The sequence below is a fragment of the Sapajus apella genome, unplaced genomic scaffold (genome assembly GCF_009761245.1).
Source record: "Sapajus apella isolate SASKATOON/1434 unplaced genomic scaffold, GSC_monkey_1.0 scaffold59, whole genome shotgun sequence".
Lineage (NCBI taxonomy): Eukaryota > Metazoa > Chordata > Mammalia > Primates > Cebidae > Sapajus > Sapajus apella.
In genome coordinates, this window is record NW_022436999.1 from 4,775,349 (window position 1) to 4,797,618 (window position 22,270).

General features: G+C 41.4%; 1 protein-coding gene across 5 annotated transcripts in view; it reads right to left on the reverse strand.

Moving 5' to 3' along the window:
* RAD51B (RAD51 paralog B) overlaps positions 1-22,270 on the reverse strand; it is a 670,105-nt gene that overhangs the window by 199,016 nt on the left and 448,819 nt on the right. For all 5 annotated transcript variants that reach the window (XM_032246050.1, XM_032246052.1, XM_032246048.1 and 2 more), the window contains exon 8: positions 20,600-20,696. In XM_032246050.1, the coding sequence (XP_032101941.1) occupies positions 20,600-20,696 (97 nt within the window). The remainder of the gene's footprint in view (positions 1-20,599; positions 20,697-22,270) is intronic.

The following is a 22,270-nucleotide window of genomic DNA, read 5'->3' on the forward strand; positions in this document are numbered from 1 at the left end:
TGGTTCCAGTTAAATTGGTCTCACGCTCTATACAGAAGCCAGTCTATGTTCTGAACCATCACTGACGGTCATAGGGGCCAGAAGATCAAAACCTGGACTCAGTGGATGATCCTGAATGAATGTCTGAGCTTCTCTATGCTGCCTCAACTCTTAAAAATAAATAAATAAGACCCGTCCACTTTGGTGTGAATGAAGTGGCATCACCGTTTTGGCATCATAACCAAGATATGTCTTGTTAATATGACTCTGCTCCGTAGATTCAACTATGTGGAAGCTTTGGGCTTCCAATGTACAAACAAATACCAGGGTCTGAATGATCAGCAGCCAAATATGAAATCAGATTTGCTGAAAAGAGGCAAGCATTTTAAGTTTGCCTTTCGAAGACCTGCAGCCCCACCTGACTACCGAGTTCTAAATGGAAGCGGTTAACACTGTTTGGCTGCATTTTCTTTGGCTGGCTCGTGCCTTGTTGACCACTGAGAGACGTTTGGGCAGAATGAGGGATCACAATGAGTGCAGGGGTCAGAGGGGTGCAGGGAGGGACAGGAGAGGACACAGTAGAGCAGGAATGAACTGGGCAGTGGAAGTGCCCTTTGATCAAATGTTTATTTTCCTTGAGGCAGGGCAATTATAGTGAACTTGCTATTGGCACTCTTGGACCAATTTTTCCAGATACTTCTCTGAAGACAGAATGACTCTGATCAAACCCTCCCCAAGACAGAAGTTGAGGAAGCAGGAGGAGGAATTTTAAAAGTGGGTAATGCACACAGAATTCTTAATAGGAAGCTAGATGAACTGCTCTGGCACACAGCAGTTTTCTAGCCCCTAAGCTGAAGCTTCCAGGCCTATAGAGGTTATAGCAATCAGAAGCCACAGGGGTCTTTATGCTCCTTCCTCCTAGATTTCAAAATAGTCAGAGGAAAAGGAGGAAGCTAGGCACTAAGAAGCCTAGTACTGAACAATCGTAGCTATTGTCACCCCATTCCAAATGTGTTCTATCAGAAAAACCATTTATATCACTCGAGACCGATGCCCAACCCCCAATCTCCCTGACTGCCGCTCAACCTATGACAGTTCCAGGGGAACTGCAAGCCAGAGGTGAAGGATGCCTTTGTTTGCATGTCTGTGATACGGTGACATGTGGTCCTGAGTGCCAAGGTACTAAGATAAGAGGGGTGCCCAAAATGCCCAGATGGCTGGAGAATGAAAACCCAGAGAAGAGAGCCAAGTTTGCACAGCAGACAAGAACCACTGTGGCTGGGGCTGGAAGTGGAGTTCTTGTAGTCCACAGACAGCAGCGGAACTAAAGGAAGCCATCCCCCGACTCAGCTGGTGGGAGTTGGGCGGCTTCCCAGCTGGAAGGGGCTCTCAAACGCATCCCTGTAAGCTACCCATGAAAGACAGAGATGCCGTTAAAAACAACAAACAAAAGGAGCCGCTAATCAAGAGGAACTTTAGACTTAAGAATGGGATTCAGTCATCCTTCCAGAAAGATGCATGTCTGGGCCACAGCCCAAGAGAATGACATTCAGCTGCTGTACCTCTCTTTGGGGCCCAAGTTTGGAGGCACTGAAAGGAGAAGAGATTTACAAAGGAGGCAGATGGGACGGCCCCCACAGACATGCAGTGCAGTTCTCATACAGAATATTATAATTCACCAGGTATAAGCAGTTGCAATTGTGATCAGCTGCTTGAAACCGAAATAACGTTTTGCATAAGCAGCAGCAAAAACCTCAAAATTCATATCATACCCTTTCCCCATAAACTCTGAAAGTTATAATCATTTGGTGGTTGACGCACAGTGCTGGAAATCAGCAACCAGTCATCTTGGCCACCCCCAGTTCTAACTACTCAAGACAACCCAACCAAGGGCTTTCTCTGTGGTTAGTAAAACGAAGGTATTTTGCATAAATAGCCCAAATGGCCTTAATTCTTCTTTTCCAAGCTTAATACATAAAACCAGGTTATTTTGCTAATAATGGCTGCTCCCTCTATTTCTTTCCTAATATTTTCAATGCTAACCAAATTGCTCTTAGCAACATTTTATCTTCCACTAGTTCTTCAAATAGAAAGGCTATAACATCACCAGGTGAACCAAAAAGAACAAGACAGTAGAAAAGAGAAAACATTTAAAGTTTGATCATTATGCTGGCAAAATCCATAAACTGTGGAAAAAAACTGAGTTGGGACATTTTAGTTTAATTGGGCTTTGAGAACTATTTGTATGATTACCAGGGCTGGTCTGCTTTTTTCCCTTGAAAGCCTAGCTGCCTTTGTTCAGTGAAAAAAAGGGAGGTTACACCTGTTGACCCAGCTGCCCTCAGATGACAACAGGGTTAATACTGGAGGGAATCTGCAGGTCTGTGAAGACTGAGCCTTCATCCCACCCTTGCCTTAATAGCTACATAGGTAAAGCAATAGCATCTTCTCCCTCTGCATTTCAGTCTGCAACGGATTTTAAACTAGAGGACGGCAGGGCAGCAGAAGAGTGGATTGTTCTACATTCTGCTTTGAACATGCGTGGATATCACACAACTGAGAGACTCCAGGGAACTGCATTTTTGCTCTTTCCACCTTTTCGGAAGTGTCAGTGCAGGCTAACTGAGTCAATCTTCACAATCAGGAACAGCTTCTCTGTTTATAACTTAACCTTGGATACAATACCTTTCATCAGCCCTAAAAAACAAAACAAAACAAAAACACATTTCTCCTCCATTGTGCTACTATCCCATATGGACTTGGGCCTTTGTAGATGAAGAACACTCAGTTATCCCTGAAAATAGGTAAACTTTTATTTAGTTGATTTGTACAACATGAATTGAAATAACACTGCTCAGTTTCAATATCCAGTTACCTTTTATTTAAATCTTGTCCTCCTTACAAATGACATCAAGATCTATGGGTAGAGTCTTCTTAACAGCACTAGTGCTTTTCAAGTATGATAATAGACGGAAAAAAGATGACCTTGAGATGAGATAGCTTAAAGATTGCAATAGGAACAGGATTCCTTTTGAAAAGAGAATGCAAGCTCTTCAGAAGAACAAGAATTCAGATGTCCTAGGTCACTGCTGGTGGCATTGTCATTTATCACTGGCTGCAGAAACATGGTGGCCAGATTTCCTGGAAATTTTTTAAAAGGCTTTTTTCCTGAATTTTCTCCCCATGTAAACCATTATTTATTTGCAAGAGATGAGAGGGAAAAGGCATATACATATACTAAAACTTCAAGCCTTTAAAATAGCTATTGCCTGCTTCCCAAATGGCCTATTTAGTAAGTCTCATTTTCTTGCAATGATTTCCTCTTCAGACAAAGTTGCCTAGGGGTAGTCTATTAAATTTATTTTATTGGCTTTTCTTTTCTTTCTTTTTTTTAACTAGATTACATGTTGGACTGCAGTTAACAACATAGACATGGCACCCACAATCTACTCTGCACCCTCCACTCGGAAACGTTCTGGAGAGACTGTACTTCATCCTCGCAAAGATGAGGTGTGTGGGGTTTGGAAAATGGGAGCTGAGGAGGTAAGAGGCAGTGGATGAAGGACCACTATCTAAACAGGTTCAAAGGTAATCTGCATTTTATTTTTTATTTTTATTTTATTTGTTTATTTATTTATTTTTTGAGACGGAGTCTTGTTCTGTGGCCCAGGCTGGAGTGCAGTAGGGTAATCTCTGTTTATTGCAACCTCCGCATCCCAGGTTCAAGTAATTCTCCTGACTTAGCCTTCTGAGTACCTGGGATTACAGGTGTGCACCACCACACCCGGCTAATTTTTGTATTTTTAGTAGAGATGGTATTTCACCATGTTGGCCAGGCTGGTCTCGAACTCCTGACCTCAGGTGATCTGCCCACCTTGGCCTCCCAAAGTGCTGGGATTACAGGAGTGAGCCACCATGTCCAGCCATGGCCTGCTTTTTAAAAAGACTGCCGCCTTATCCCTCATATCCTGCATCAAGCACTCATATCTATGATGGTGATCCTGACAACAGCATAAGGTTCTCCACTAATATTGTTGTGATCATATCTGCGGTGTGGTTTACAGGCTTCATGGTTTTGTAAAAAACACAAGCACAGAGAATGAAAAGGTAGAACAGTTGAAAATTCATCAGGTGATAAGAGGAAATCGGGTTTGGGTGCCTGAGGGGAATACAGGCCACAGAGCTTTGATGTGATCCCTTCCATCCTACAGTGAGCAGGATATCTGATCTCATGTCTACCCAACACTACCCGAGAGTGAAGCTGCCAGAGTAAAGGGCCTTTTACACAGGAGACAGGTGGGCACCCTCGTAAGGCTCTCCAGTCTTCCCAGGAGCCGTCTATCAGACAACTGATTGATTCAAAACCAATTTATTATTAAGGCCTTGAACTACAGAAGACAGGAATATCAGTGAAAGTATTCCCATGCCTGACAATGGTTCCAAACTAACATAAAAAAGCAGAATCAAATAACAAATAACACCTTATAATCTTCTGTATTCCTCAAATTATGCTTCACATGACAATTTATATGTATTAACTGAATATGTCTAAGAATATTTCATGTATAGGGCCATCGCATTCTACTGAAATTCCCTAAGTGTCAGAGCTGGAATAACCACTTCCCCATGATTATTCACTTCCTTTGTCTAGAGGAACCAGCTCTCCCAGGGTCCAACACCAGCAGCTCTGTGGTGGTTCCTTCACCATGTCTTTGGCAGACATCCAGCCTCTACCATTAGATGGGACGTTTTACAGCAAACAACACTGCATTTAAAGATGCTTATTAGGGAGATTTAATTAAAGTGATTAGCATTATTATCATTATTGTTATTATTAAAATATTTTGGAAGTTTCCAAGTACAGAATGAGAACTCCATGCCCCAGCGATTTTCATCTCCCAAAATAATAAAAGTTACATCTAGCAGGAACTGTTTGGCTTTAGTGTCTCAGAAGATACAGTGTTGCTTAATGTCCGCTGGATTAATCCTTGGCCCTTCACCTTTCTCTACCTCTCTGTGATTTTTCTTTCTTCTCTCCCTGAAAATAAACATTCTTACCCTTCAGGCCTCTCATTTGCTGATCCTTGAGTTGTGATCCTCTGTGGCTCATTTCACTGCCAATACCAGTGCCATTGACTTGGCTTTTACTTTAAAAACTGGGAAGTGGGAAACAGATACCCACACTTCATGAGGCTGCTGTGTCTCAAATGCTTCCCATCAGACAGATAGAAACAGAGCCTCCTTTCTTGGTGGAGAACATGAGCTGTCTTTTATGCCTTCTTAGTTAATGAAGGGTCTTACTGTAAGAATAGCTTTTCCAGTCCATAAGCAAGATAACTCATGAAAATATCTGCTAACATTTCTAAGAGCTAAATATGAAACACCCATCTTTAAGTGACACAGAAACATCATCAAATAGTGTGGTGTTGCATCAAAGATACGTTCATAGGTCTAATAGTGAAATAACTGGTGTTAGGACATAACAGCAAGGATTTTTCCTTCTGTTTTATAAGAGTCTTCTCTCTCCGTATTGTCCATGAGCTGAGAGCAAGGGCAGCCTTTCCAACAGAAAGTACATTTGGTTTCAATTCACTTTCATAACAACAGACACTAACCCTTAGGAAGATGGAGAACATTAAGCTCCATTGTTCAGGCTAAGGACGAATGACTTGGGTGGCAGAAAGCTAAACAGTCTCTTTTCTGAAGAAAAAAATGCCTATGGGTGTAGCAAATCTCATTCTCAAACAGCTTCCTTTAAAAAAAAATGACACAGACATAAAAGACAGTTAAGGAAAATTAAAGAATCACCTCAAATCATAGAACTGGGAAGGGACCTCAAGAAATTATCATTCGATTCAGCCTCCTCTAGAAAGTTTTGTTTCTTAAATAATTTTATAAACATCAAGACACTGTTATTTAACAAGGTATAAGGGCAGAGAAAAATATTTTATAAATTATTTTAGTAAGAAGCTTGTAGGACCTTTTATTTTCTTAAATAATGACTAAATGAATGAAATTCTTGAGATTTGGCAGCTTTAAGGTTGTAGAAGTTGTTATGAGGTAGAAATAGGATCCATGCTGTGTTTCTTTGGCAAAAGAAAATACTCGTGCTGCTGGTTCATGTCTCAAACAACCAGAACTCACTCTCCATCTTTATAATTTTTCAGAAATAACCTATCATGTACATTTCCTTTTCTCTCACTGACAGAAAGGAAAGCATATTGGATAAGTAAATACAATGGAAGAATTCTGACGCACAAAATGTCCTAATAAAGTGTCCTTCAGGGTAAAAAATACTCAAGTTGGAAGTTATGTGATTCTATCCTTGATATTATTTAGAAAACAACAGGGGAAAACACTATCCACTGTACATTCCTCGAGAACCTCCAATCAAAGGCTCTAGCACATTTCCTGGCTTCAGACTGGCTATAAATAAATTTAATAAGGACGGAAAAAAAATCACTGCATCATTTACAGTTCTCTCTTGACTCCAGCTGACAAAAATCCAGTCCAGATGTTTATGTTGCAAGAACAACAGTAAGAGGGGGAGCCTCAATCATGAGTATGAAAGCCCAGAGAGGGTGAGTTTGAAGAGAAAGGGAGAGCTAGGTTGGCAGGGAGGGTGTAGACAAACTTGATTTGATACTAACTTATAGAAACACAGTAATTAATTTATTTTGTGTATAAGAAATTCAGTTTATTAGCCTTTCCTCTGCCTCATCTCCCTCTTCAAAGCCACAGGAGCTTGGCTGGTGAAGCTTGAAATGGTTGTTCCATAACCTTTGCTTTTAAATTAAACAAATGACTTCAGATTTTGGAGCAGTTGTTGACTCAGGGGAAAGAATGCCATTAAAAGTGTGCCAGAGACAGATTTAATTGGTACAAGTCCCAAAAACTGCTCGAAAGAGCACAGGCTTCCCGCATATAGATTTCAGGAAAATTACTCAAAGGCCGCACAGCTTTGTCAGAATTTGAGATGTGAAACAAGGCAGCTGAAAGACTCCATATCAAAAGGGTAAATTCAATTCAGGAGATATTAATCTGATTACCTAAGTAAGGCTGCAAATCGGATATGCTCCATTGTGCGCTCTCGTTCAACCTGGACAGCTGGAGGAGCCAAAAGCTTCCTTTTCTCTGACATATAATTAAGTTTTAAGAGACGATCAGGTTACGGATACAAAGTTTTAAGAAATATTTCATTCAGGAGTGGCATTTACAGTGCTTGCCTGTTGCAAGAGACATTGTTCACTTTATTTTCTTGAACCACACTGGAGAGTGTGTGGATCGGGGCCTAGGGGCTTGGTGTTTGTGTTTCAGGCTACAATAAACGCCCTCTGTGCACCTGCCTGGAGGAAAAACCAGTCCAGCCGCCTTCCAAGACAAAAGGGCCCTGTATTAAGTGCTGAAAACCCAGACATGAACTGACCCTGTCAAATTCCAGCTAGGAAAAAAAATCAATATTTTCATCCAATCCAAGAAGCGCTGTCATGTAGGTTTCTGGATTTCCTTTTTCATCTGCACTGAGTCTGAACAACGATGACCTGTCAACAGAAGTCATCTCCTTTCTCATGAGTCTCCTTGTCTTTCTAGATTACTTCCCTGATGGCACAACACGTTGCCTGGCATGCCATAATCTGCCCTCCAGAGGTCAACACGCATTCTCCCACTCCTTCTCTACCAGGTCCTTCCCACTGGAATCTCACTTCGGCCATGCAAGTTCATCTTCTAAAAGAGAACATTACTAACTCATGTGTTTTCAATGATTTTTCCAACACACACTTGTCACAAACTCTAGATATGTTTAGAATCGTAAGAATGTTTATCAGGCCAAAGGATCAAGGTTATATTTCTTCCATGCTCGTTGTGGTTTCCAATGCAAACTGGTCAAAAGATATATTGGGTCACATAGAACAATTTCAGATGACTTCCTCTAAGAGCTGTGGAGCTTAGGTTTGTTTTAATTCATGTGTAGAATTAATCATGCTTGTCTCAGCTACACTGCACATTCTCATGGAGAAAAAAATGATTTCTCACAAATATGAAACCCAGGTAGGTGAAGTTTCATTTGTGAATTTCACCAGAGGCATGGGCAACTTTATAGCCTAAGTCATGGGTAAATAAACAGAAAAGAACAAGGTGATTACCTGAACTTGATAATGCAAGTTGGTTACAAGACCAGAAAGGACTTGTGAATTGCAGTCTCCTACTTCTCTAAGCCAACACTAAATGGAGGGGAAAATTAATGAAATCATGACCTTGATATTTAAAACTGCCATAGACAGTAAACTTTTGGCTATAAACATTTTTTAATACATTTGATGATGAATAGCTGAACTTTCAAGGTTAACAGTTTTCTCAAGGTTCTTCAATAGCTCCTCCAAACTCTAGCCTAGTGGGGAGGGAAGAACGTGGGAACCAAGATGATCATCACAAGAAAGCCAGTTCCCTAACACGACCATTCCACTAGGATGTACTGAATTATTTGTGTCTGAAGAGAGGAGAGAAACCAAGCAGCAATTTACCCGATTGGCTGCTCATTAAACAGCTAGCCAAGAAAAACAGTCACCCACCACAGGTACTAAGCCACTCCAGCCTATACCATGCTACCATGGCCAGCCTGGCGAGCTCTCAGTGGAACAGGGGGCTGGTTAATAGCCTGCCACTTTGTAAGTGGGTCTAACTCAGTGATGGAGGTGGTCTGCTGGCTGATATCCAGGGACTGCAGACACAGTGAATCAGGACAGACCAACCAGGGGGGTCCATCTTAGTTCTGCCCTGACATCCTAAGGCAATGGTCCAAGCCTCCATCACAAAGATCACAATGATCTCTCCTTTCTGTGAATGCCTCTGATATTAAAAATCTGCTTCTCTCATCCTGGCAATTCATTAGATGCTGTACTACAATGTGACTTTCAGTGTTTCATGTCTGTGGGTCTCATGTTCTGGATTTTCCTTATTTTCATGACTTTTTTTGTCTTATCCACTGTATTGCAATACATATAGCCAGTTTAAAGTTTAGCTTCATTACAGTATACAAGAATTCTAGGGTTCCAACCAGATGAAGCTGACAAACACTAGAATTAGCCTTTATATTTGAGAGGGCAGGGGCCAAGCCTGGTATTGTTCTTATGGCCTCCTGAAAATTCAGCAAGCATGTCACATTATAGGTGCCTCATACTTAATGTGTAAATGAATAAACAATTGAATGAATGGGCCCAGTGCTCAAATTTTGTTTTCAGTCTCACTCTACTTGAGACAGTAAAGAGCTCTGCAGTAAAAACAAGGAAGGGAGAAATTTGAACTATACCAAGTGGTGGGAATACATCACAATGACTCAGTGGGATGTGGGGAAAAAATATTAGAACCTACCTCATATTTTTAAAATTCTATTTCTGGTATGTTTTATATAACAGCAGCGACTTGCCATATTTTGGGGCAATATGGTAAAAAATAATGGATTATAGTCAAAGATTATGCTCAATAGCATAACACTGTCAAAAGGAATGTGCCAAAATGCTCATAGATTGGTTGCTTCAGCCTTCTTTAAGAAGTGAACAGAGAAGCCTGTCTGAGGCTTGAAAAAGAACATACCAATTTGCTCACTGAAGACAGAAGGTGACAGAAGAAGCAAACTGAAAGGCCTGCAACCTTCCCCTAATGCTTGCAGGATGGCCGAGGGAACTGAGGTCCAGAGAAGTTAAGTGCCTTGCTCAAAATAGTACAGATGGTTTGTGGCAAAGCTGGCCCTTGAACACAGGTCTCCCGATTCCAAATGCAGTGCTTTAGCTTCTGTTAAAACATTGCTTTACTACTATCAGTATAGAGATTTCAGGGCACATATAAAAAAAACAGCTACAATTATACTGATGCATGGAAACCTCTCAACAGAAATATGTGATCATAAGCTACAGCCAGACTCTAGGTCTGAATGCCAACTAATTACTAGTTATGCGATCATCAGCAAGTTATGGAAATACTTTGCACTTCAGTTTCTTTGTTTCTAAATTGAGGGTAATAATTGAACCCCACAAAGTTGTTGCATTTTTATTCTGTCACTTCCCTATTTCAATGGTTTCCTATCACCCTCAGGAAAAAAATCAAACTGATTAGCAGGGGGAATAAGACCTTTCACAGTGGAGCCCCTGCCTGGCTCCACACCCTGCCTCGATTCCATGACATGGGCTTTTCCCTCTGCCAGGTGTGCTTTCCCCTTCTCTCTGTCCTCTTAGGAACTACTGTTAATTCTTCAAGATCCAGCTCAAATTCCTCCTTGTTGTAAAGTTCCGAGACAGCCTCCATCCGCAAGCCAGGACTCCTATCTGTTCCTCCAGAAATATTCCAAACCTAGTGCCATCATGACACCAAGTGTCATCTGCTGACTCGCCCATCATATGCCACGCCCCTTCCCCTTCCCTGACTGTGAGCTTCCCAAAGAGCAGGAGCTGTAGCTTTTGTCTCTGTGTCCGCAGCACCTGCCTAACACATGACCTAGTAGACAGTAGGTGCCTAATAAATATCATTATAGTATATCACACTAAGCTACTCAGTCACCGCCCTTGTGTGAATGTAGGAGATTACTCCTTCAAAAGCTGAGCTGTTCCGCTTCTGTTCTTTCCTTTCTGACACGGTTCCCTGCATTGCCTATTGCCATTCATCATACAGTATTTATTATCATCAAGTATTTATTAACTGTTATTGTCAAGCACTTGTCTAAGATGTGGGGATCCAGCACTGAACAAGTGACAAAAATTCCTGCCTGTAAGAATTTACATTCTGGCTGGGCATGGTGGCTCACTCCTGTAATCCCAGCACTTTGGGAGGCTGAGGCAGGTGGATCACTTGAGGTCAGGAGTTTGAGACTACCCTGGCCGGCATGGTGAAACCCCGACTCTACTGAAAATACAAAAAAATTAGCCAGGCATGGTGGTGTGTGCCTGTAATCCCAGCTACTTGGGAGGCTGAGGTACGAGCCTTGAATGAGGGAGGCAGAGGTTGCAGTGAGGGGAGAAAAAGAAAAAAAGAACTTACATTCTAATGACCCTAAGACAGGACTTTCTGCTGATTTTCCTTAGTTTTGTATTATCCAGTCAAAGGGCAAACTATTTCTCGCAGTTCTAGTTTGGTCCCTGAAGGAGCAAGAACCTTCTTCCTGGCTGACCTTGGACCCAACCCTTGGTCTCCGGCAGCCACTTATTCACTGTTGTTCGTTTTCTGGGATCTACATTTAAAGTTTTCAATTGCTTATTCTATCTCTGGTCTAGATTTCTACTCAGAAGGAATTTATTTTGATACTTTTCTAGCTTCATTTACCTAAATACCATATTTGAAAGCAAAACAAAGTTTGTCTCCTTAACCCTGTCCACTGGGATTTCATTCATCCTCTATAGCTGGAGATGACAGTGCCAGGAAATGTGATTATCTTAGCTGCTCTGATGAGCCTATTAGATGGAAGTATGGCTAAAAAAAAAAAAATCAACATCATAACCTAAAAAGATCTTCTATTAAACACAGGAACCTCCACCCTCAACACACACGCAAACACTGCATATATACACAGACACATCTGCATTTAACCCATAAAACTCAGACACTCCCCTGAGAGTAGAGAGTAATTCTGCTCTAGCATATTGTAAATCACGGAAAGGATGTAACTAACAGACACAGGGTTCTCCACTGCACATATTTTAGTTATCCAGCTGCCCTCTTAGCTTCTCTAGCTTCCCTTGCTCAAGCAGTGGATAGATGATGGCTGACCATGGGCTACAGCCTGTGCTAATGCGCCTCTATTATATGCCCCTGAATATGAGGTAATTTATACATGGTTAAATTTAGGCCTCATATCTCACCCGATAATAATAGTTTAGAGTAGACAGTGGATTTGGGATAAATGGAACAGACATCTCTCCCCTCCTAAAGACAAATTCAAGGGCTGATTATTGGTATAAAGAAAATTAGATCAAGGAGGAGCCAGGTTATCTGGGGCTAAAAAGAAAATGCTTTTAAATTTCATTTTAAAAACAGTATATTGTCTTGATGGCATGGACTAGTGACAGGTAACTTCTACCAAAATTTTGATCTCAAAGGAGAGGGCTGGGCATGGTGGCTCATACCTGTAATCCCAGCACGTTGGGAGGCAGAGGCGGGATGACCGCTTGAAGCTAGGAGTTTCAGATCAGCCTGGGCAAGATAGTGAGACCCTGTCTCTACAAAATAAAACTAAAAAAATTAGCCAGGCATGGTGATGCTTGCCTATAGTCCCAGCTACTTGGGAGGCTGAGGTGGGAGTATCACTTGAGCCTGAGCCTGGGAGGACAAGGCTACAGTGAAGGTAACAGAGTGAAACCCTGTCTCTAAATAAATAAACAAACAGACAGATAAATGGAAGAAGGAGAAGATGCTTAGAATGAAAATGACTAAAGGGATCAACAGAGCTACACAGTCCTGCTTAATAAACTTACAATGTCTGCTCAGCTGAACAAAGTCCTTCTATTAGATGTTATGCTTGGGTACTTACCTCCCTTCAAAAAGAATCTGTCCTTCATATATAGCCCCTTATAAGGGGAAAATGCCCCCATCAATGGACCCTGCTGGAAGGATATTACTATTATGGCCGAATGGATGAAGGGATAACCATGAACAGAATTTACCAGATATGAAAGATAAAATGGGTCAATTGGATCATAAAGTCAACTGTCAGTGTCATGGAAAGGCACAACAGAGATGAGATAAATGAAGAGAATAACCTAAGTTTCAACTTTCCCAATTCCCAAGTGATCTGGCAGTATTATAGTTTGTATTTATACATAGTCATGATAATCTCAATTGTATCCTTACAAAAAAGATTAGTGGATAAAAATGTACCTCTGGAGCCAGTCTCCCTGGGTTGAAATCCTGACTCTGCCACTAATTATGTTGCCTTCTAAGCCCCAATTCCTTCATCTACAAAATTGGATAATTAATGTAGTTACCCTTCACTATCTGTGGAGGATTAATTCCAGGACCCCCTGCAGACATCAAAATCTATGGATGTTCAAGTCCTTAATGTAAAACAGCCTTGTATTTGCACATAACCTATACACATCCTCCTGGATATTTTAAATCATCTCTTGATTATTTACAATACCTAATACAGTGTAAAGCTATGTAGATAGTTGTTATACTGTATTATTTAGGGAATAATGACAAGGAAAAAAGTCTCTATGTGTTCAGCACAGGCACAGCCATCCATTTTTTCCATACTTACTATTTTTTGATTCACTGTTGGTTGAACCTATGGAGGCAGAACCCATGGATGAGGAGGGCCAACTGTGCTATCCTCAGAGGCCGGTTGTGAGGACTAGATGTGATAAGCATACAATGCCAGGCATGCAATATATGGTCCGTCATATGTGTATTAATATGCGCTCCAGGTGATTCTGATGCGTGCTAAAGTTTGAGAAAATGGAATAAAGGTTTTGGTGGAGAAATACAATCACTGCATATCTTTGACTGAAGAACAGTCCTCCTCTATCTGGGGAAGATCATCCATCTTCTTTGATCAAACATACAGCTTTGGAAGGGATAGATATCAGAAACCAGGTCGGACCTCAACTGGGCCCTCCTTGGGCTAGACTGCCTTGCTAGACCTTGTTACAATCCTTCTCCAAATCCTAGTAAACATCACAAATCTGAAGAGACTGCATGCCACATTACAACACAAACTAAACATCATTGGGCATCACCCCTAAAAAGCAGCCACTCTTTTCTTCTTTATAATCTGTGACTCAAGAGGCCTCTTGCCCTTCGTATAGCATTCTCTGCAGCGATGGAAAACAGGGATCTCTTCTCAGAGAGTCTTAACTTGAAGGCCTCTGGGATCACACCACCTCTTGGCATCCCATCCTCTCAGCTCTTGGCCCTGTCGTCACCTCTCTAGCTGAGGCAACTGACAAAGATGCCTTGGTGTTTTTGTCCCTCCAGCCTTCTTGGCGTTGAGAGCTTAACACAAACAGTGCAGATGTGAGAAATTAGACAGTAAATCCTAGACAGTAAAAAGATTTGAGGGTGAGGGGAAAGTACTTTCAAAACTAGCCCAACACTCACACAAACTACCTCAAGGACTGTTGCCCAAAGAAACCTCTCTGGCTCTCATCTAACTTGACTGTAATGCATCTTGTGCTTCAAACGTGCCTCCTTTTGGCAAACTACCACGAGCAAAACAAAGCTCCTGACAAGAAGCACTTCCTGGTGGTTGACTTTAATGCTCCCTTTCTCCTTTTGATCTCCTAGTTGAGGCTATATTGCCCCCTGGCCTCTAGGCTGAAAATCCTCACCACATTCCTCTCCCTTTCGAGATTTACAGCTTTTCTGACATTTGTAGGCTGTGCCCGTCTCCTCTCAACTCTAGCCTCCCCTCCCTCGCATAATATTTAGGCTTTCTTTAGCCAAATGCCACACATTTTTTTGGTGCTTTTAATCTTTTTCTATAAATCAGGCCTTTCATGGCATCTGAACAGCTGCTGGAAGACATATGCCCAGTCAAGTGCCATGGTCTCCTGAATACCAGAGAAGTAGTGCACTGGTCAGCATGTGCCCTTGTGAATAGAACCACATAAAATCGTGTGTGTTGATATAGTCTGTGGCTTTGGAAACAAAAACTGAAAGGTCACCAGGACACTTAAACATTTTTATCCAAAATCCACTCCTAAGGGGCAGCAGTAAACCAAATCTAAAACTTCACAGAAGGGGCTCTGACTTCTGTTCCCAGCATACAACCTTTCACTGTGTGGCCATTCGGCAATTCCCTTCTCTCCTTCATGCTTCAGTTGCTTGAGGTAGATTAAGAAATTAATCATTTTAAGACAATTAAAAATACTATGGAAACGCTAATGTTAATAATGTTGATCATAGTTGTTAATATTAACTTTGCAGTCACATGGTGACATCTTAGGCTTTCAAAGAACTAATTATAGTCAACTTGTACCATACCTCCAAGGAGCGGATTTTTAAAACTGCTCCACTCATACACATTGGTACATGGCCCTTCACAAACCAATGAACATTAAGTTTGAGATTGGGCTGTGGAGGGCCTTGGAGCTAAAGCATATAGAGATTTCTGCTAACTTGACCAACCCCCCCCGAAGTCTGTGGTTAATGGATTACAAATTTGGGTAATGAAGGACAATAAATCACAACTATAATAATAAAGCTGAAAGTACACACAATTTAAATAGAAACACCAGTGTTTTTTATCGGAAATGAAAGAAACCATTGATCATAGCAACTGTCTGAGATTAGCAGGGAGCCACATTTTCAAACATCCTGCAGTAAATCCAGAGCAGATCCAGCTGGAAAGCAAGAAATAAGACTTAAAAATTCATACCACGCTTTGAAGTTTGCTTCTTTCACAACCATGCGTCTCTGATTTCTCTCAACCATTCTGAGCTGCTCTTGCTTGTTGAACTTACTTTAAAAAAGAACACAAGCCACAAACTTGCATATAATCTTTCAAATGGACTCTGGCTTTTTGCAGGGATGGGTTGGGAGGGAATATGAATCCCCAAATACTTTCTCTTGCACATGAAATCAGCCATCAGTTCCCCTGACTCCAACCAGAATAGAAAGCCACCCAACAATAAAATTAGAAATCACTCTTGGTTCTAGGAAGTACTGCTATTTCTCTTGTGTTCTTTCCTTGACCTATCCACACATTTTACATTTTTAGTTTTCATGTGCTATCATCTATCAAAAACAAGTAATGGCAGTTAAAAGGATACAACATGCCAGATGCTGAGAATACCAAGATGGCAGCCTAAATGTCTTCTTTTCCATAAAGCCATGTGGAACTCCGAAGTGGGCCACGTCACCATAGTGAAGTAACTGCTACTCTGTTAAATCATCAGAAGAAAGCAAGCCAATGGTCTACAGCTTCAGTCTTGCACAGGGCTCACTGTTACCATCCTTTAAATCTCACCTACCAACGGTGTCACAGTAGGTGGGCACTCAGCCAGTTCTGCTCAAATCCCAGGTGACTTCAGAATAGGATATGGCATCTTAGGCCATTTGGACTGTTAGATCCCTTCTGTATTAATCACTATGGGGAAAAGAGATATTCCCTATGACTGAGGTCCAGAAATCCTTAGTATCTCCAATGACCATAAGGAAGAATTGGCAAGGACTAAGAAACATGTCCTTGGCCACAGAACAGTGTCAATAACTAAGCACAGAACTCTACAATAAACTATATGTCTGAATTTCTGTCAACAAAATGAAATGTGAAGAAGAAAATACTGTGACTCAAAGTGCCTAGTGTAGAACAATATAGAATATACAACCAAAAAAATCCTTATTTCTATCCACATCTCTCCTGTTAAATGACAGATTGGATGACTAGAAGATTGCTACAGTCTTTTCCAGCTCTAACAATTAAGATCATAAGGTGGGTCTGAAGATCAGGAACATTCACCCAATGACAGGGTTTAATTCTGATTTACAAAGTGGGAAGAATAAGTGTGTTGCTGATGTTACCCTAGATTAAACACAATAAAAAGGACCTTCAGAAATCTTCTCATTGGTACTTTGGCATACCTGCAACAGTCTCGCCTTCCTGTATTGCTGTCTCTTTCTCACTCTATATACACTTCACATCTTGCCTCTTGCTCTCTCTGCTTCTCTCCACACAAAGGTATACAAAATCAGAAGTGTGTGCAAACCAGTGAGCACGAGAAACACACTGGGATGGGGTGGGCCCGAGGTCTACCTTGTCCTGTAATAGATTTCAGCTGCAGTGCACAGTGTACTGCCTAAACAGTGCTCCCTTGAAAACAGTTGTGGGGTGAGAACAAGCAGCCAAGAGCGCCAGTGATAAAATGATCTGAGTTGACCTAAGAGGAGTAGTACACAGCAGGGGCTGATCCAGGGAAATGAAGTCCCTTCTGCTCTGATGCAGAGGAGGGAATGCAAGTGACCTGGCCCAACTGAGAGATCTCTTCCACCCCAACAGATCCTGTACTATTAATATCTGCCAGCTGCAGGCCCAGAGCATCCCCCTGCTGAGATCAAAAGAGCCCCTATCTTAGCTGGAACAAGGTCATCCGCACAGGGCTGTAAAAAGCGAGCCCTGGCTGGCTGCAGGGACGTCTATGGGGGAGGAGAAGTCAGGAGATGGGAGGTGCTCTCTCACGCTCCTTTAATCTCGGCTGACCAGCTGTTGCCCTCCCAGTGTTTGTAAAGTTGAGAGTTCTTTGTTTTTTGTGTTGCTGGGTCTCCCTGCCCCCACCCTTATTAAATGTGTGGCTGAGTTGTTGGCTTGGATTAAGTAGACTCATGTTCACTGCTTGACATCATGATATAATTCCCTTCATTGAGGTTTCATTCCACTGTTGAGTTATCCAGCTCCCAGGTGAGAGAGTTGAAGAAGGGAGAAGTACACCCCAAAGGCCAAGGACTTTCCTGGCACTGCTCCTGCCCTGAGCTTTGTGCCTTGAGAAGGAATGAGAGGACACACTGAATTTTCTCTATTTACTTAAAATACTTCCTCATATGTGCAGTGTGCTTGTCAGTCTGCAGCCTGCCTTTCACAAACTATTCCATTCACAAATTACTGGGAGAATGGAACTTTCGGGACTTATGCAAATTGACCAGAGTTACAAAGTCACCCCATCCCAATGTGTTTCTCATTCTCACTGGTTTGCACACACTTCTGATTTTGTATGCCTTTGTGTGGAGGGAGGCAGACAGAACAAGAGACAGACAGATAAGACCAGAAGCGTACACAGAGTGAGAAAGAAAACACACATGGAGGGAAGGCTGCTACATGGTATGCCAAAGTATCAGCGCTAAGATTTCGGAAAGATCCTTTTGATTGTGTTAATCTAGGGCAACATCAGCAACACGGCCAATCCTCCTACTCTGTAAATCAGAATTAAAACCCCATCAGTGGGTGAATGCTCCTGACCTTCAGACCTGCCTCATGATCTTATATGTTAGAGCTGGAAAAAAATTTAGCAGTCTTCTATTCGTCCAACCTGTCATGTAACAGAAGAAGAAACTGAGACCCAAGTGATCAAAAGGCCTGCCCAACACCACAGTTAATAACTCAGTGGCAAAGCTGATACAATGAATGCTTGAAACAAAACAGAGCAATTTATATATGTGTGTGCACGTGTGTGTGTGTGTGCACGTGTGTGTGTGTAAATCATAGGAACTTAACAACCGTTGTAATATATTTGAATGGGTATAAATGTTCTAAGACATTGTCCATTTTAATCCACTAATAAAAACCTTCATTATAGACATTAGGAACATATTTCCATAGCCTCTTTATCTGCTCAGCTATACAAAAAAGAAAAAATCTAGAAAAACCAATTGTTTCCATTCCTCCTTGGATTTCTGGGAGAATAAGCTGGTAACTCCTCCTTTGCTGTGAACGCAATGTCAGGAGTTTCTCGTGGCAGTTATACTGCAGCCTCAAAGTAATTTCTTTTCTATGTGATTTGCTCTTCTTCTTTGCTTAAGATAAACCAGGAAGGCAACACAAAGAAAAGTACTTACTGGTTTTCAAGTAAGGAAGAAGTTTATTCTGGTCTCCTCCTCAGAGCTGAATAAATGTGTGTGTGTGTGTGTGTGTGTGTGTGTGTGTGTGTGTGTGTGTGTAATAATTATAACAATTTTTAACAATGTTCATAGGTACTTTATATGATTCTCATGATCACTGTTCTTCCCAGGTATTTACTGTGATATTCATTTGGTATTTATTTACTGCCTAGTATGTGCTTAGAATTTTGCTAGTCACTGGATAACAACATGGATACAAAATAATATGACATGGTTGTATCTTTAAAATCTGCCAATTAGGCAGAAAAACATGAAAAGTTAAATTAATTTTCTTTTCTTTATATAGTTGAGCAGATAGAGCGGCCACAGAGGAAAAACAGAGAGTGAGACCACAGGCAAGGAGGTTCCGTGAAAGAGGCAGTCTTTAAATAAGCCTCGAAGGAGTGGATGTGGGATGAGAAGAGGCAGTGGAAGTGAAAAAGGGAAGTGCTGTTCTGGAGAGGGAGAGCTGTCTATGCACAGGCATGGACCTGGGAGTGGGGAGGGGCAGGCAAAGAGCAGCACGCTTGGCATAGGAGCTTCACCTAAGATATTGGCAGGAACTAAATCTGAATAGAAAGGAAATGACAGATTATGAAGGGTTAAAAGCATTAACTTTATCTAGTGGTGTTTTGGAAACCAGTCTACCCAAAGGAGAAAAAAACAAAACCAAACAAAAACACCTGATTTTTAGCATTTGCTGATTTCCATGGTATAAATACTTTTACCATGGGTGATTTCAAGCTAACAAACCCCAAATCCCTAAATATTTTAAAAACAGCTTACTGATTTTAGCTCATTCTCAGGGAAAAAAAAAATTCAAAGATTTCTGAGTAGGAGAGCAACATAGTAGAACGATGCCAGATGGGGAAGTTCAATTTGGTCGTGGCAGAATGGAAATGGTAGAGGCTACATTGGGAAGGTCAATCTGGATGTTATTAAAATAATCCAGTTGGGAGTTTAGTAAACCAGCTGATCACAACACACATTACAAAAAAGAGGGGACCAAGGAAAGATATACATGGAAAGAAGGACTAAGCAGATTTGATGACAAAAGTTTCGGGAAGGAGGAATACTTGATGATTCAGGTTTTCAGCCCCGTTGATGGGGGTTATGATGACGTATCCTTGAATTTAGAAGGAGGGTACACAACATGTTGTATAGTCTTCATAAATAAGCCATCAGTTTTCACTCCTAAAGTCACCACTAAGAGGCAGAGGTGTGGTTCTTGCAATTTCTAAGACCATCAAGCAAAGTTGATGGGCAGAAGACTACCTGGGCAGTCAGTCAGGAGCCTTGCTAGGCCTAAAAGTCTCCTGTATTCCATCATGAACAATTCTCAGAAAGTGGAAAGGGAGGAGGGGTCTGGAAGAGCTATGCCCATCTATCCAGGCCTGCAGAATTCTGCATGAAAGATACTAGAGTATAAGCAGAACAACTCAGAAATGTCAAGTAAGCACTTTCAAAAAAGCTAGAAACCACCCTCTGGTTTACAGATGTTATTTCCCCAGCTACATAAAGCTTATTGCCATCGAAACCATAGACAGCCTGACCTTTGCTAGCAGGGGGTGGAGAAAATTTTGCAGATTTACCAACGTGGAGATTTTTTTCTTAATCTTCTGTAAAGCTGATCAGGAATGTCATATCTCTGGCACATGAAACTGATGTACACTTTTTAGTCCAAAGGAGCTCAGCACAAAGAAAAGGCTAAATTGCTATGGGATCACTGGTAAAGCCAACCTTTGAGCATCAGTCTCAAAAACAAAATCATTTAACAATTCATCAGCCCTTATTCTGAGGACCTGAAATAGCCCACAGAGGAGTGATCGGCCTCCAACTGGATCTCATTTATAGAGGCAGGGCAAGAGACTCCCCAAGTATAAGATCAGATGCCAGGAAAGGTGGCCAAACCTAAATCAACAGGCTCTGGTTGGGTTCACTGGCCAGGGCCTATTAGCCATATCTCCCAGCTCTCAACAGGAGGTGGAGAAGCAGTGGGGCTGTATGTCAGTGTCAAGTTTCAGCCTCTCTAGGACGGATTCCTTACCTTCAGACAGGGACAAATCATCAGCTGGAGACACCAGGTCTGCCTGAGAAGCCAGGGCTCCACTCAGATGGGTTGTAATCTGATTCGTCAAGATAACCTGTGAACAGACAAGGAGAAGGGAGGGGTAAGGGAGAATAAAGACAGAAAAGACCAAATTAATTATTAGAACTATCAAAAGGTAGACTGTGGTTTAGGAGAAGACTGATAAACACAGAGGTAGGAAAACCCCAGCTCTGACTTTCACCAGCTTTATCTTTAGGCCAGAATACCTGGCAAGGCCTAGCAGTTATTCAAAACCCAGAAAACTGAGGAAATAGAATGACTTTTCAGAGTAAGGCCTCTATCAATTCATTCTAAATGCTGTGTAAGTTGGGACTGAGGCGTGTTATCATATCAGTTAAATAATAGACAGCTAACCACAATTAAATTCACATGTACACATTTTATCAGACTTTAATTTTTAAAATTATATCTGCCAGGTCCGGTGGCTCATGCCTGTAATCCTAGCACTTAGGGAGGCTGAGGTGGGCAGATCACCTGAGGTGGGGAGTTCGAGACCAGCCTGACCAACATGGAGAAACCTCGTCTCTACTAAAAATACAAAATTAGCTGAGTGTGGTGGTACATGCCTGTAATCCCAGCTACTTGAAAGGCTGAGGCAGGAGAATCGCTTGAACCCAGGAGGTGGAGGTTGCGGTGAGACAGGATCGCACCATTGCATTCCAGCCTGGGCAACAAGAGCGAAACTCCGTCTCAAAAAAAAAAAAAAAAAAAAGAAAGTCAGGGTTTTATTTCCAAATTTGTGAAATAAGAATGAGTTTGACTCTAAAGAAATAACACTCCTCTTTTAAATAGTTGAATTCTAACAAAAGAATTTCAAAGTCTCACTATGTATTTAAGGCACAAATTAACATAATCCTACCTATACAAAAAAAAAGTTCATAACATTTAAAATTCCTTTTATTTTAAATGGAAAGGACTTTAAAATAACCTAATTAATGTGATCCAATGCCACACAATATTTTCAAATTGGGTATAGTCAAGAAACTATTCCTAAAAAATCCTCATTTGTAAAATCTACCTTATTGTTTAGAAGCCTAGAGGAAAAATAAATACAGATTCTTTTCTGGAAAATTGTAACATAACGAATACCACAATCATTTTCCAAGGTTTAGATGTTCTCATCATGGGAAGAAACTATGAGCATCTTGGTCACTCAGAGGCAGTGTCCCTTCTGAAAAGGGCACTGGGCATTTAGTACACAATTCAGTGCTTGAAATATTTGTCTAGCTGGGCTGTGCTGGTCTGAACCAAGGGTCAGCTATGGTTGTTGCCACCCTGATTTGAACAGAAATGGAAATCACCTCCATTCTTTATTATCCAGCTTTTCAGTCACACCTCTGTCACTGTATCCTGAATGGACCAGTGACACATTATAAATCCTGTATCAATGGCAGCTTAATTGAGGGCTGAGAGGGAGCAGGACAGCAAGGTCAGGTAAAGAAATGAAGTACTCGAATAGCAAAGACAACCTTTTAAGGTCTGCGTGCCCACTGGGCTTGTGAGCCTCCAGTCACTTTACAGTAATAATCAGATATTGCAGGATTCCACTCAGTATTTGCTAATCTTCTCTCTCATATTCTTTTTTATTGCTACTTTCCATCAACCGGT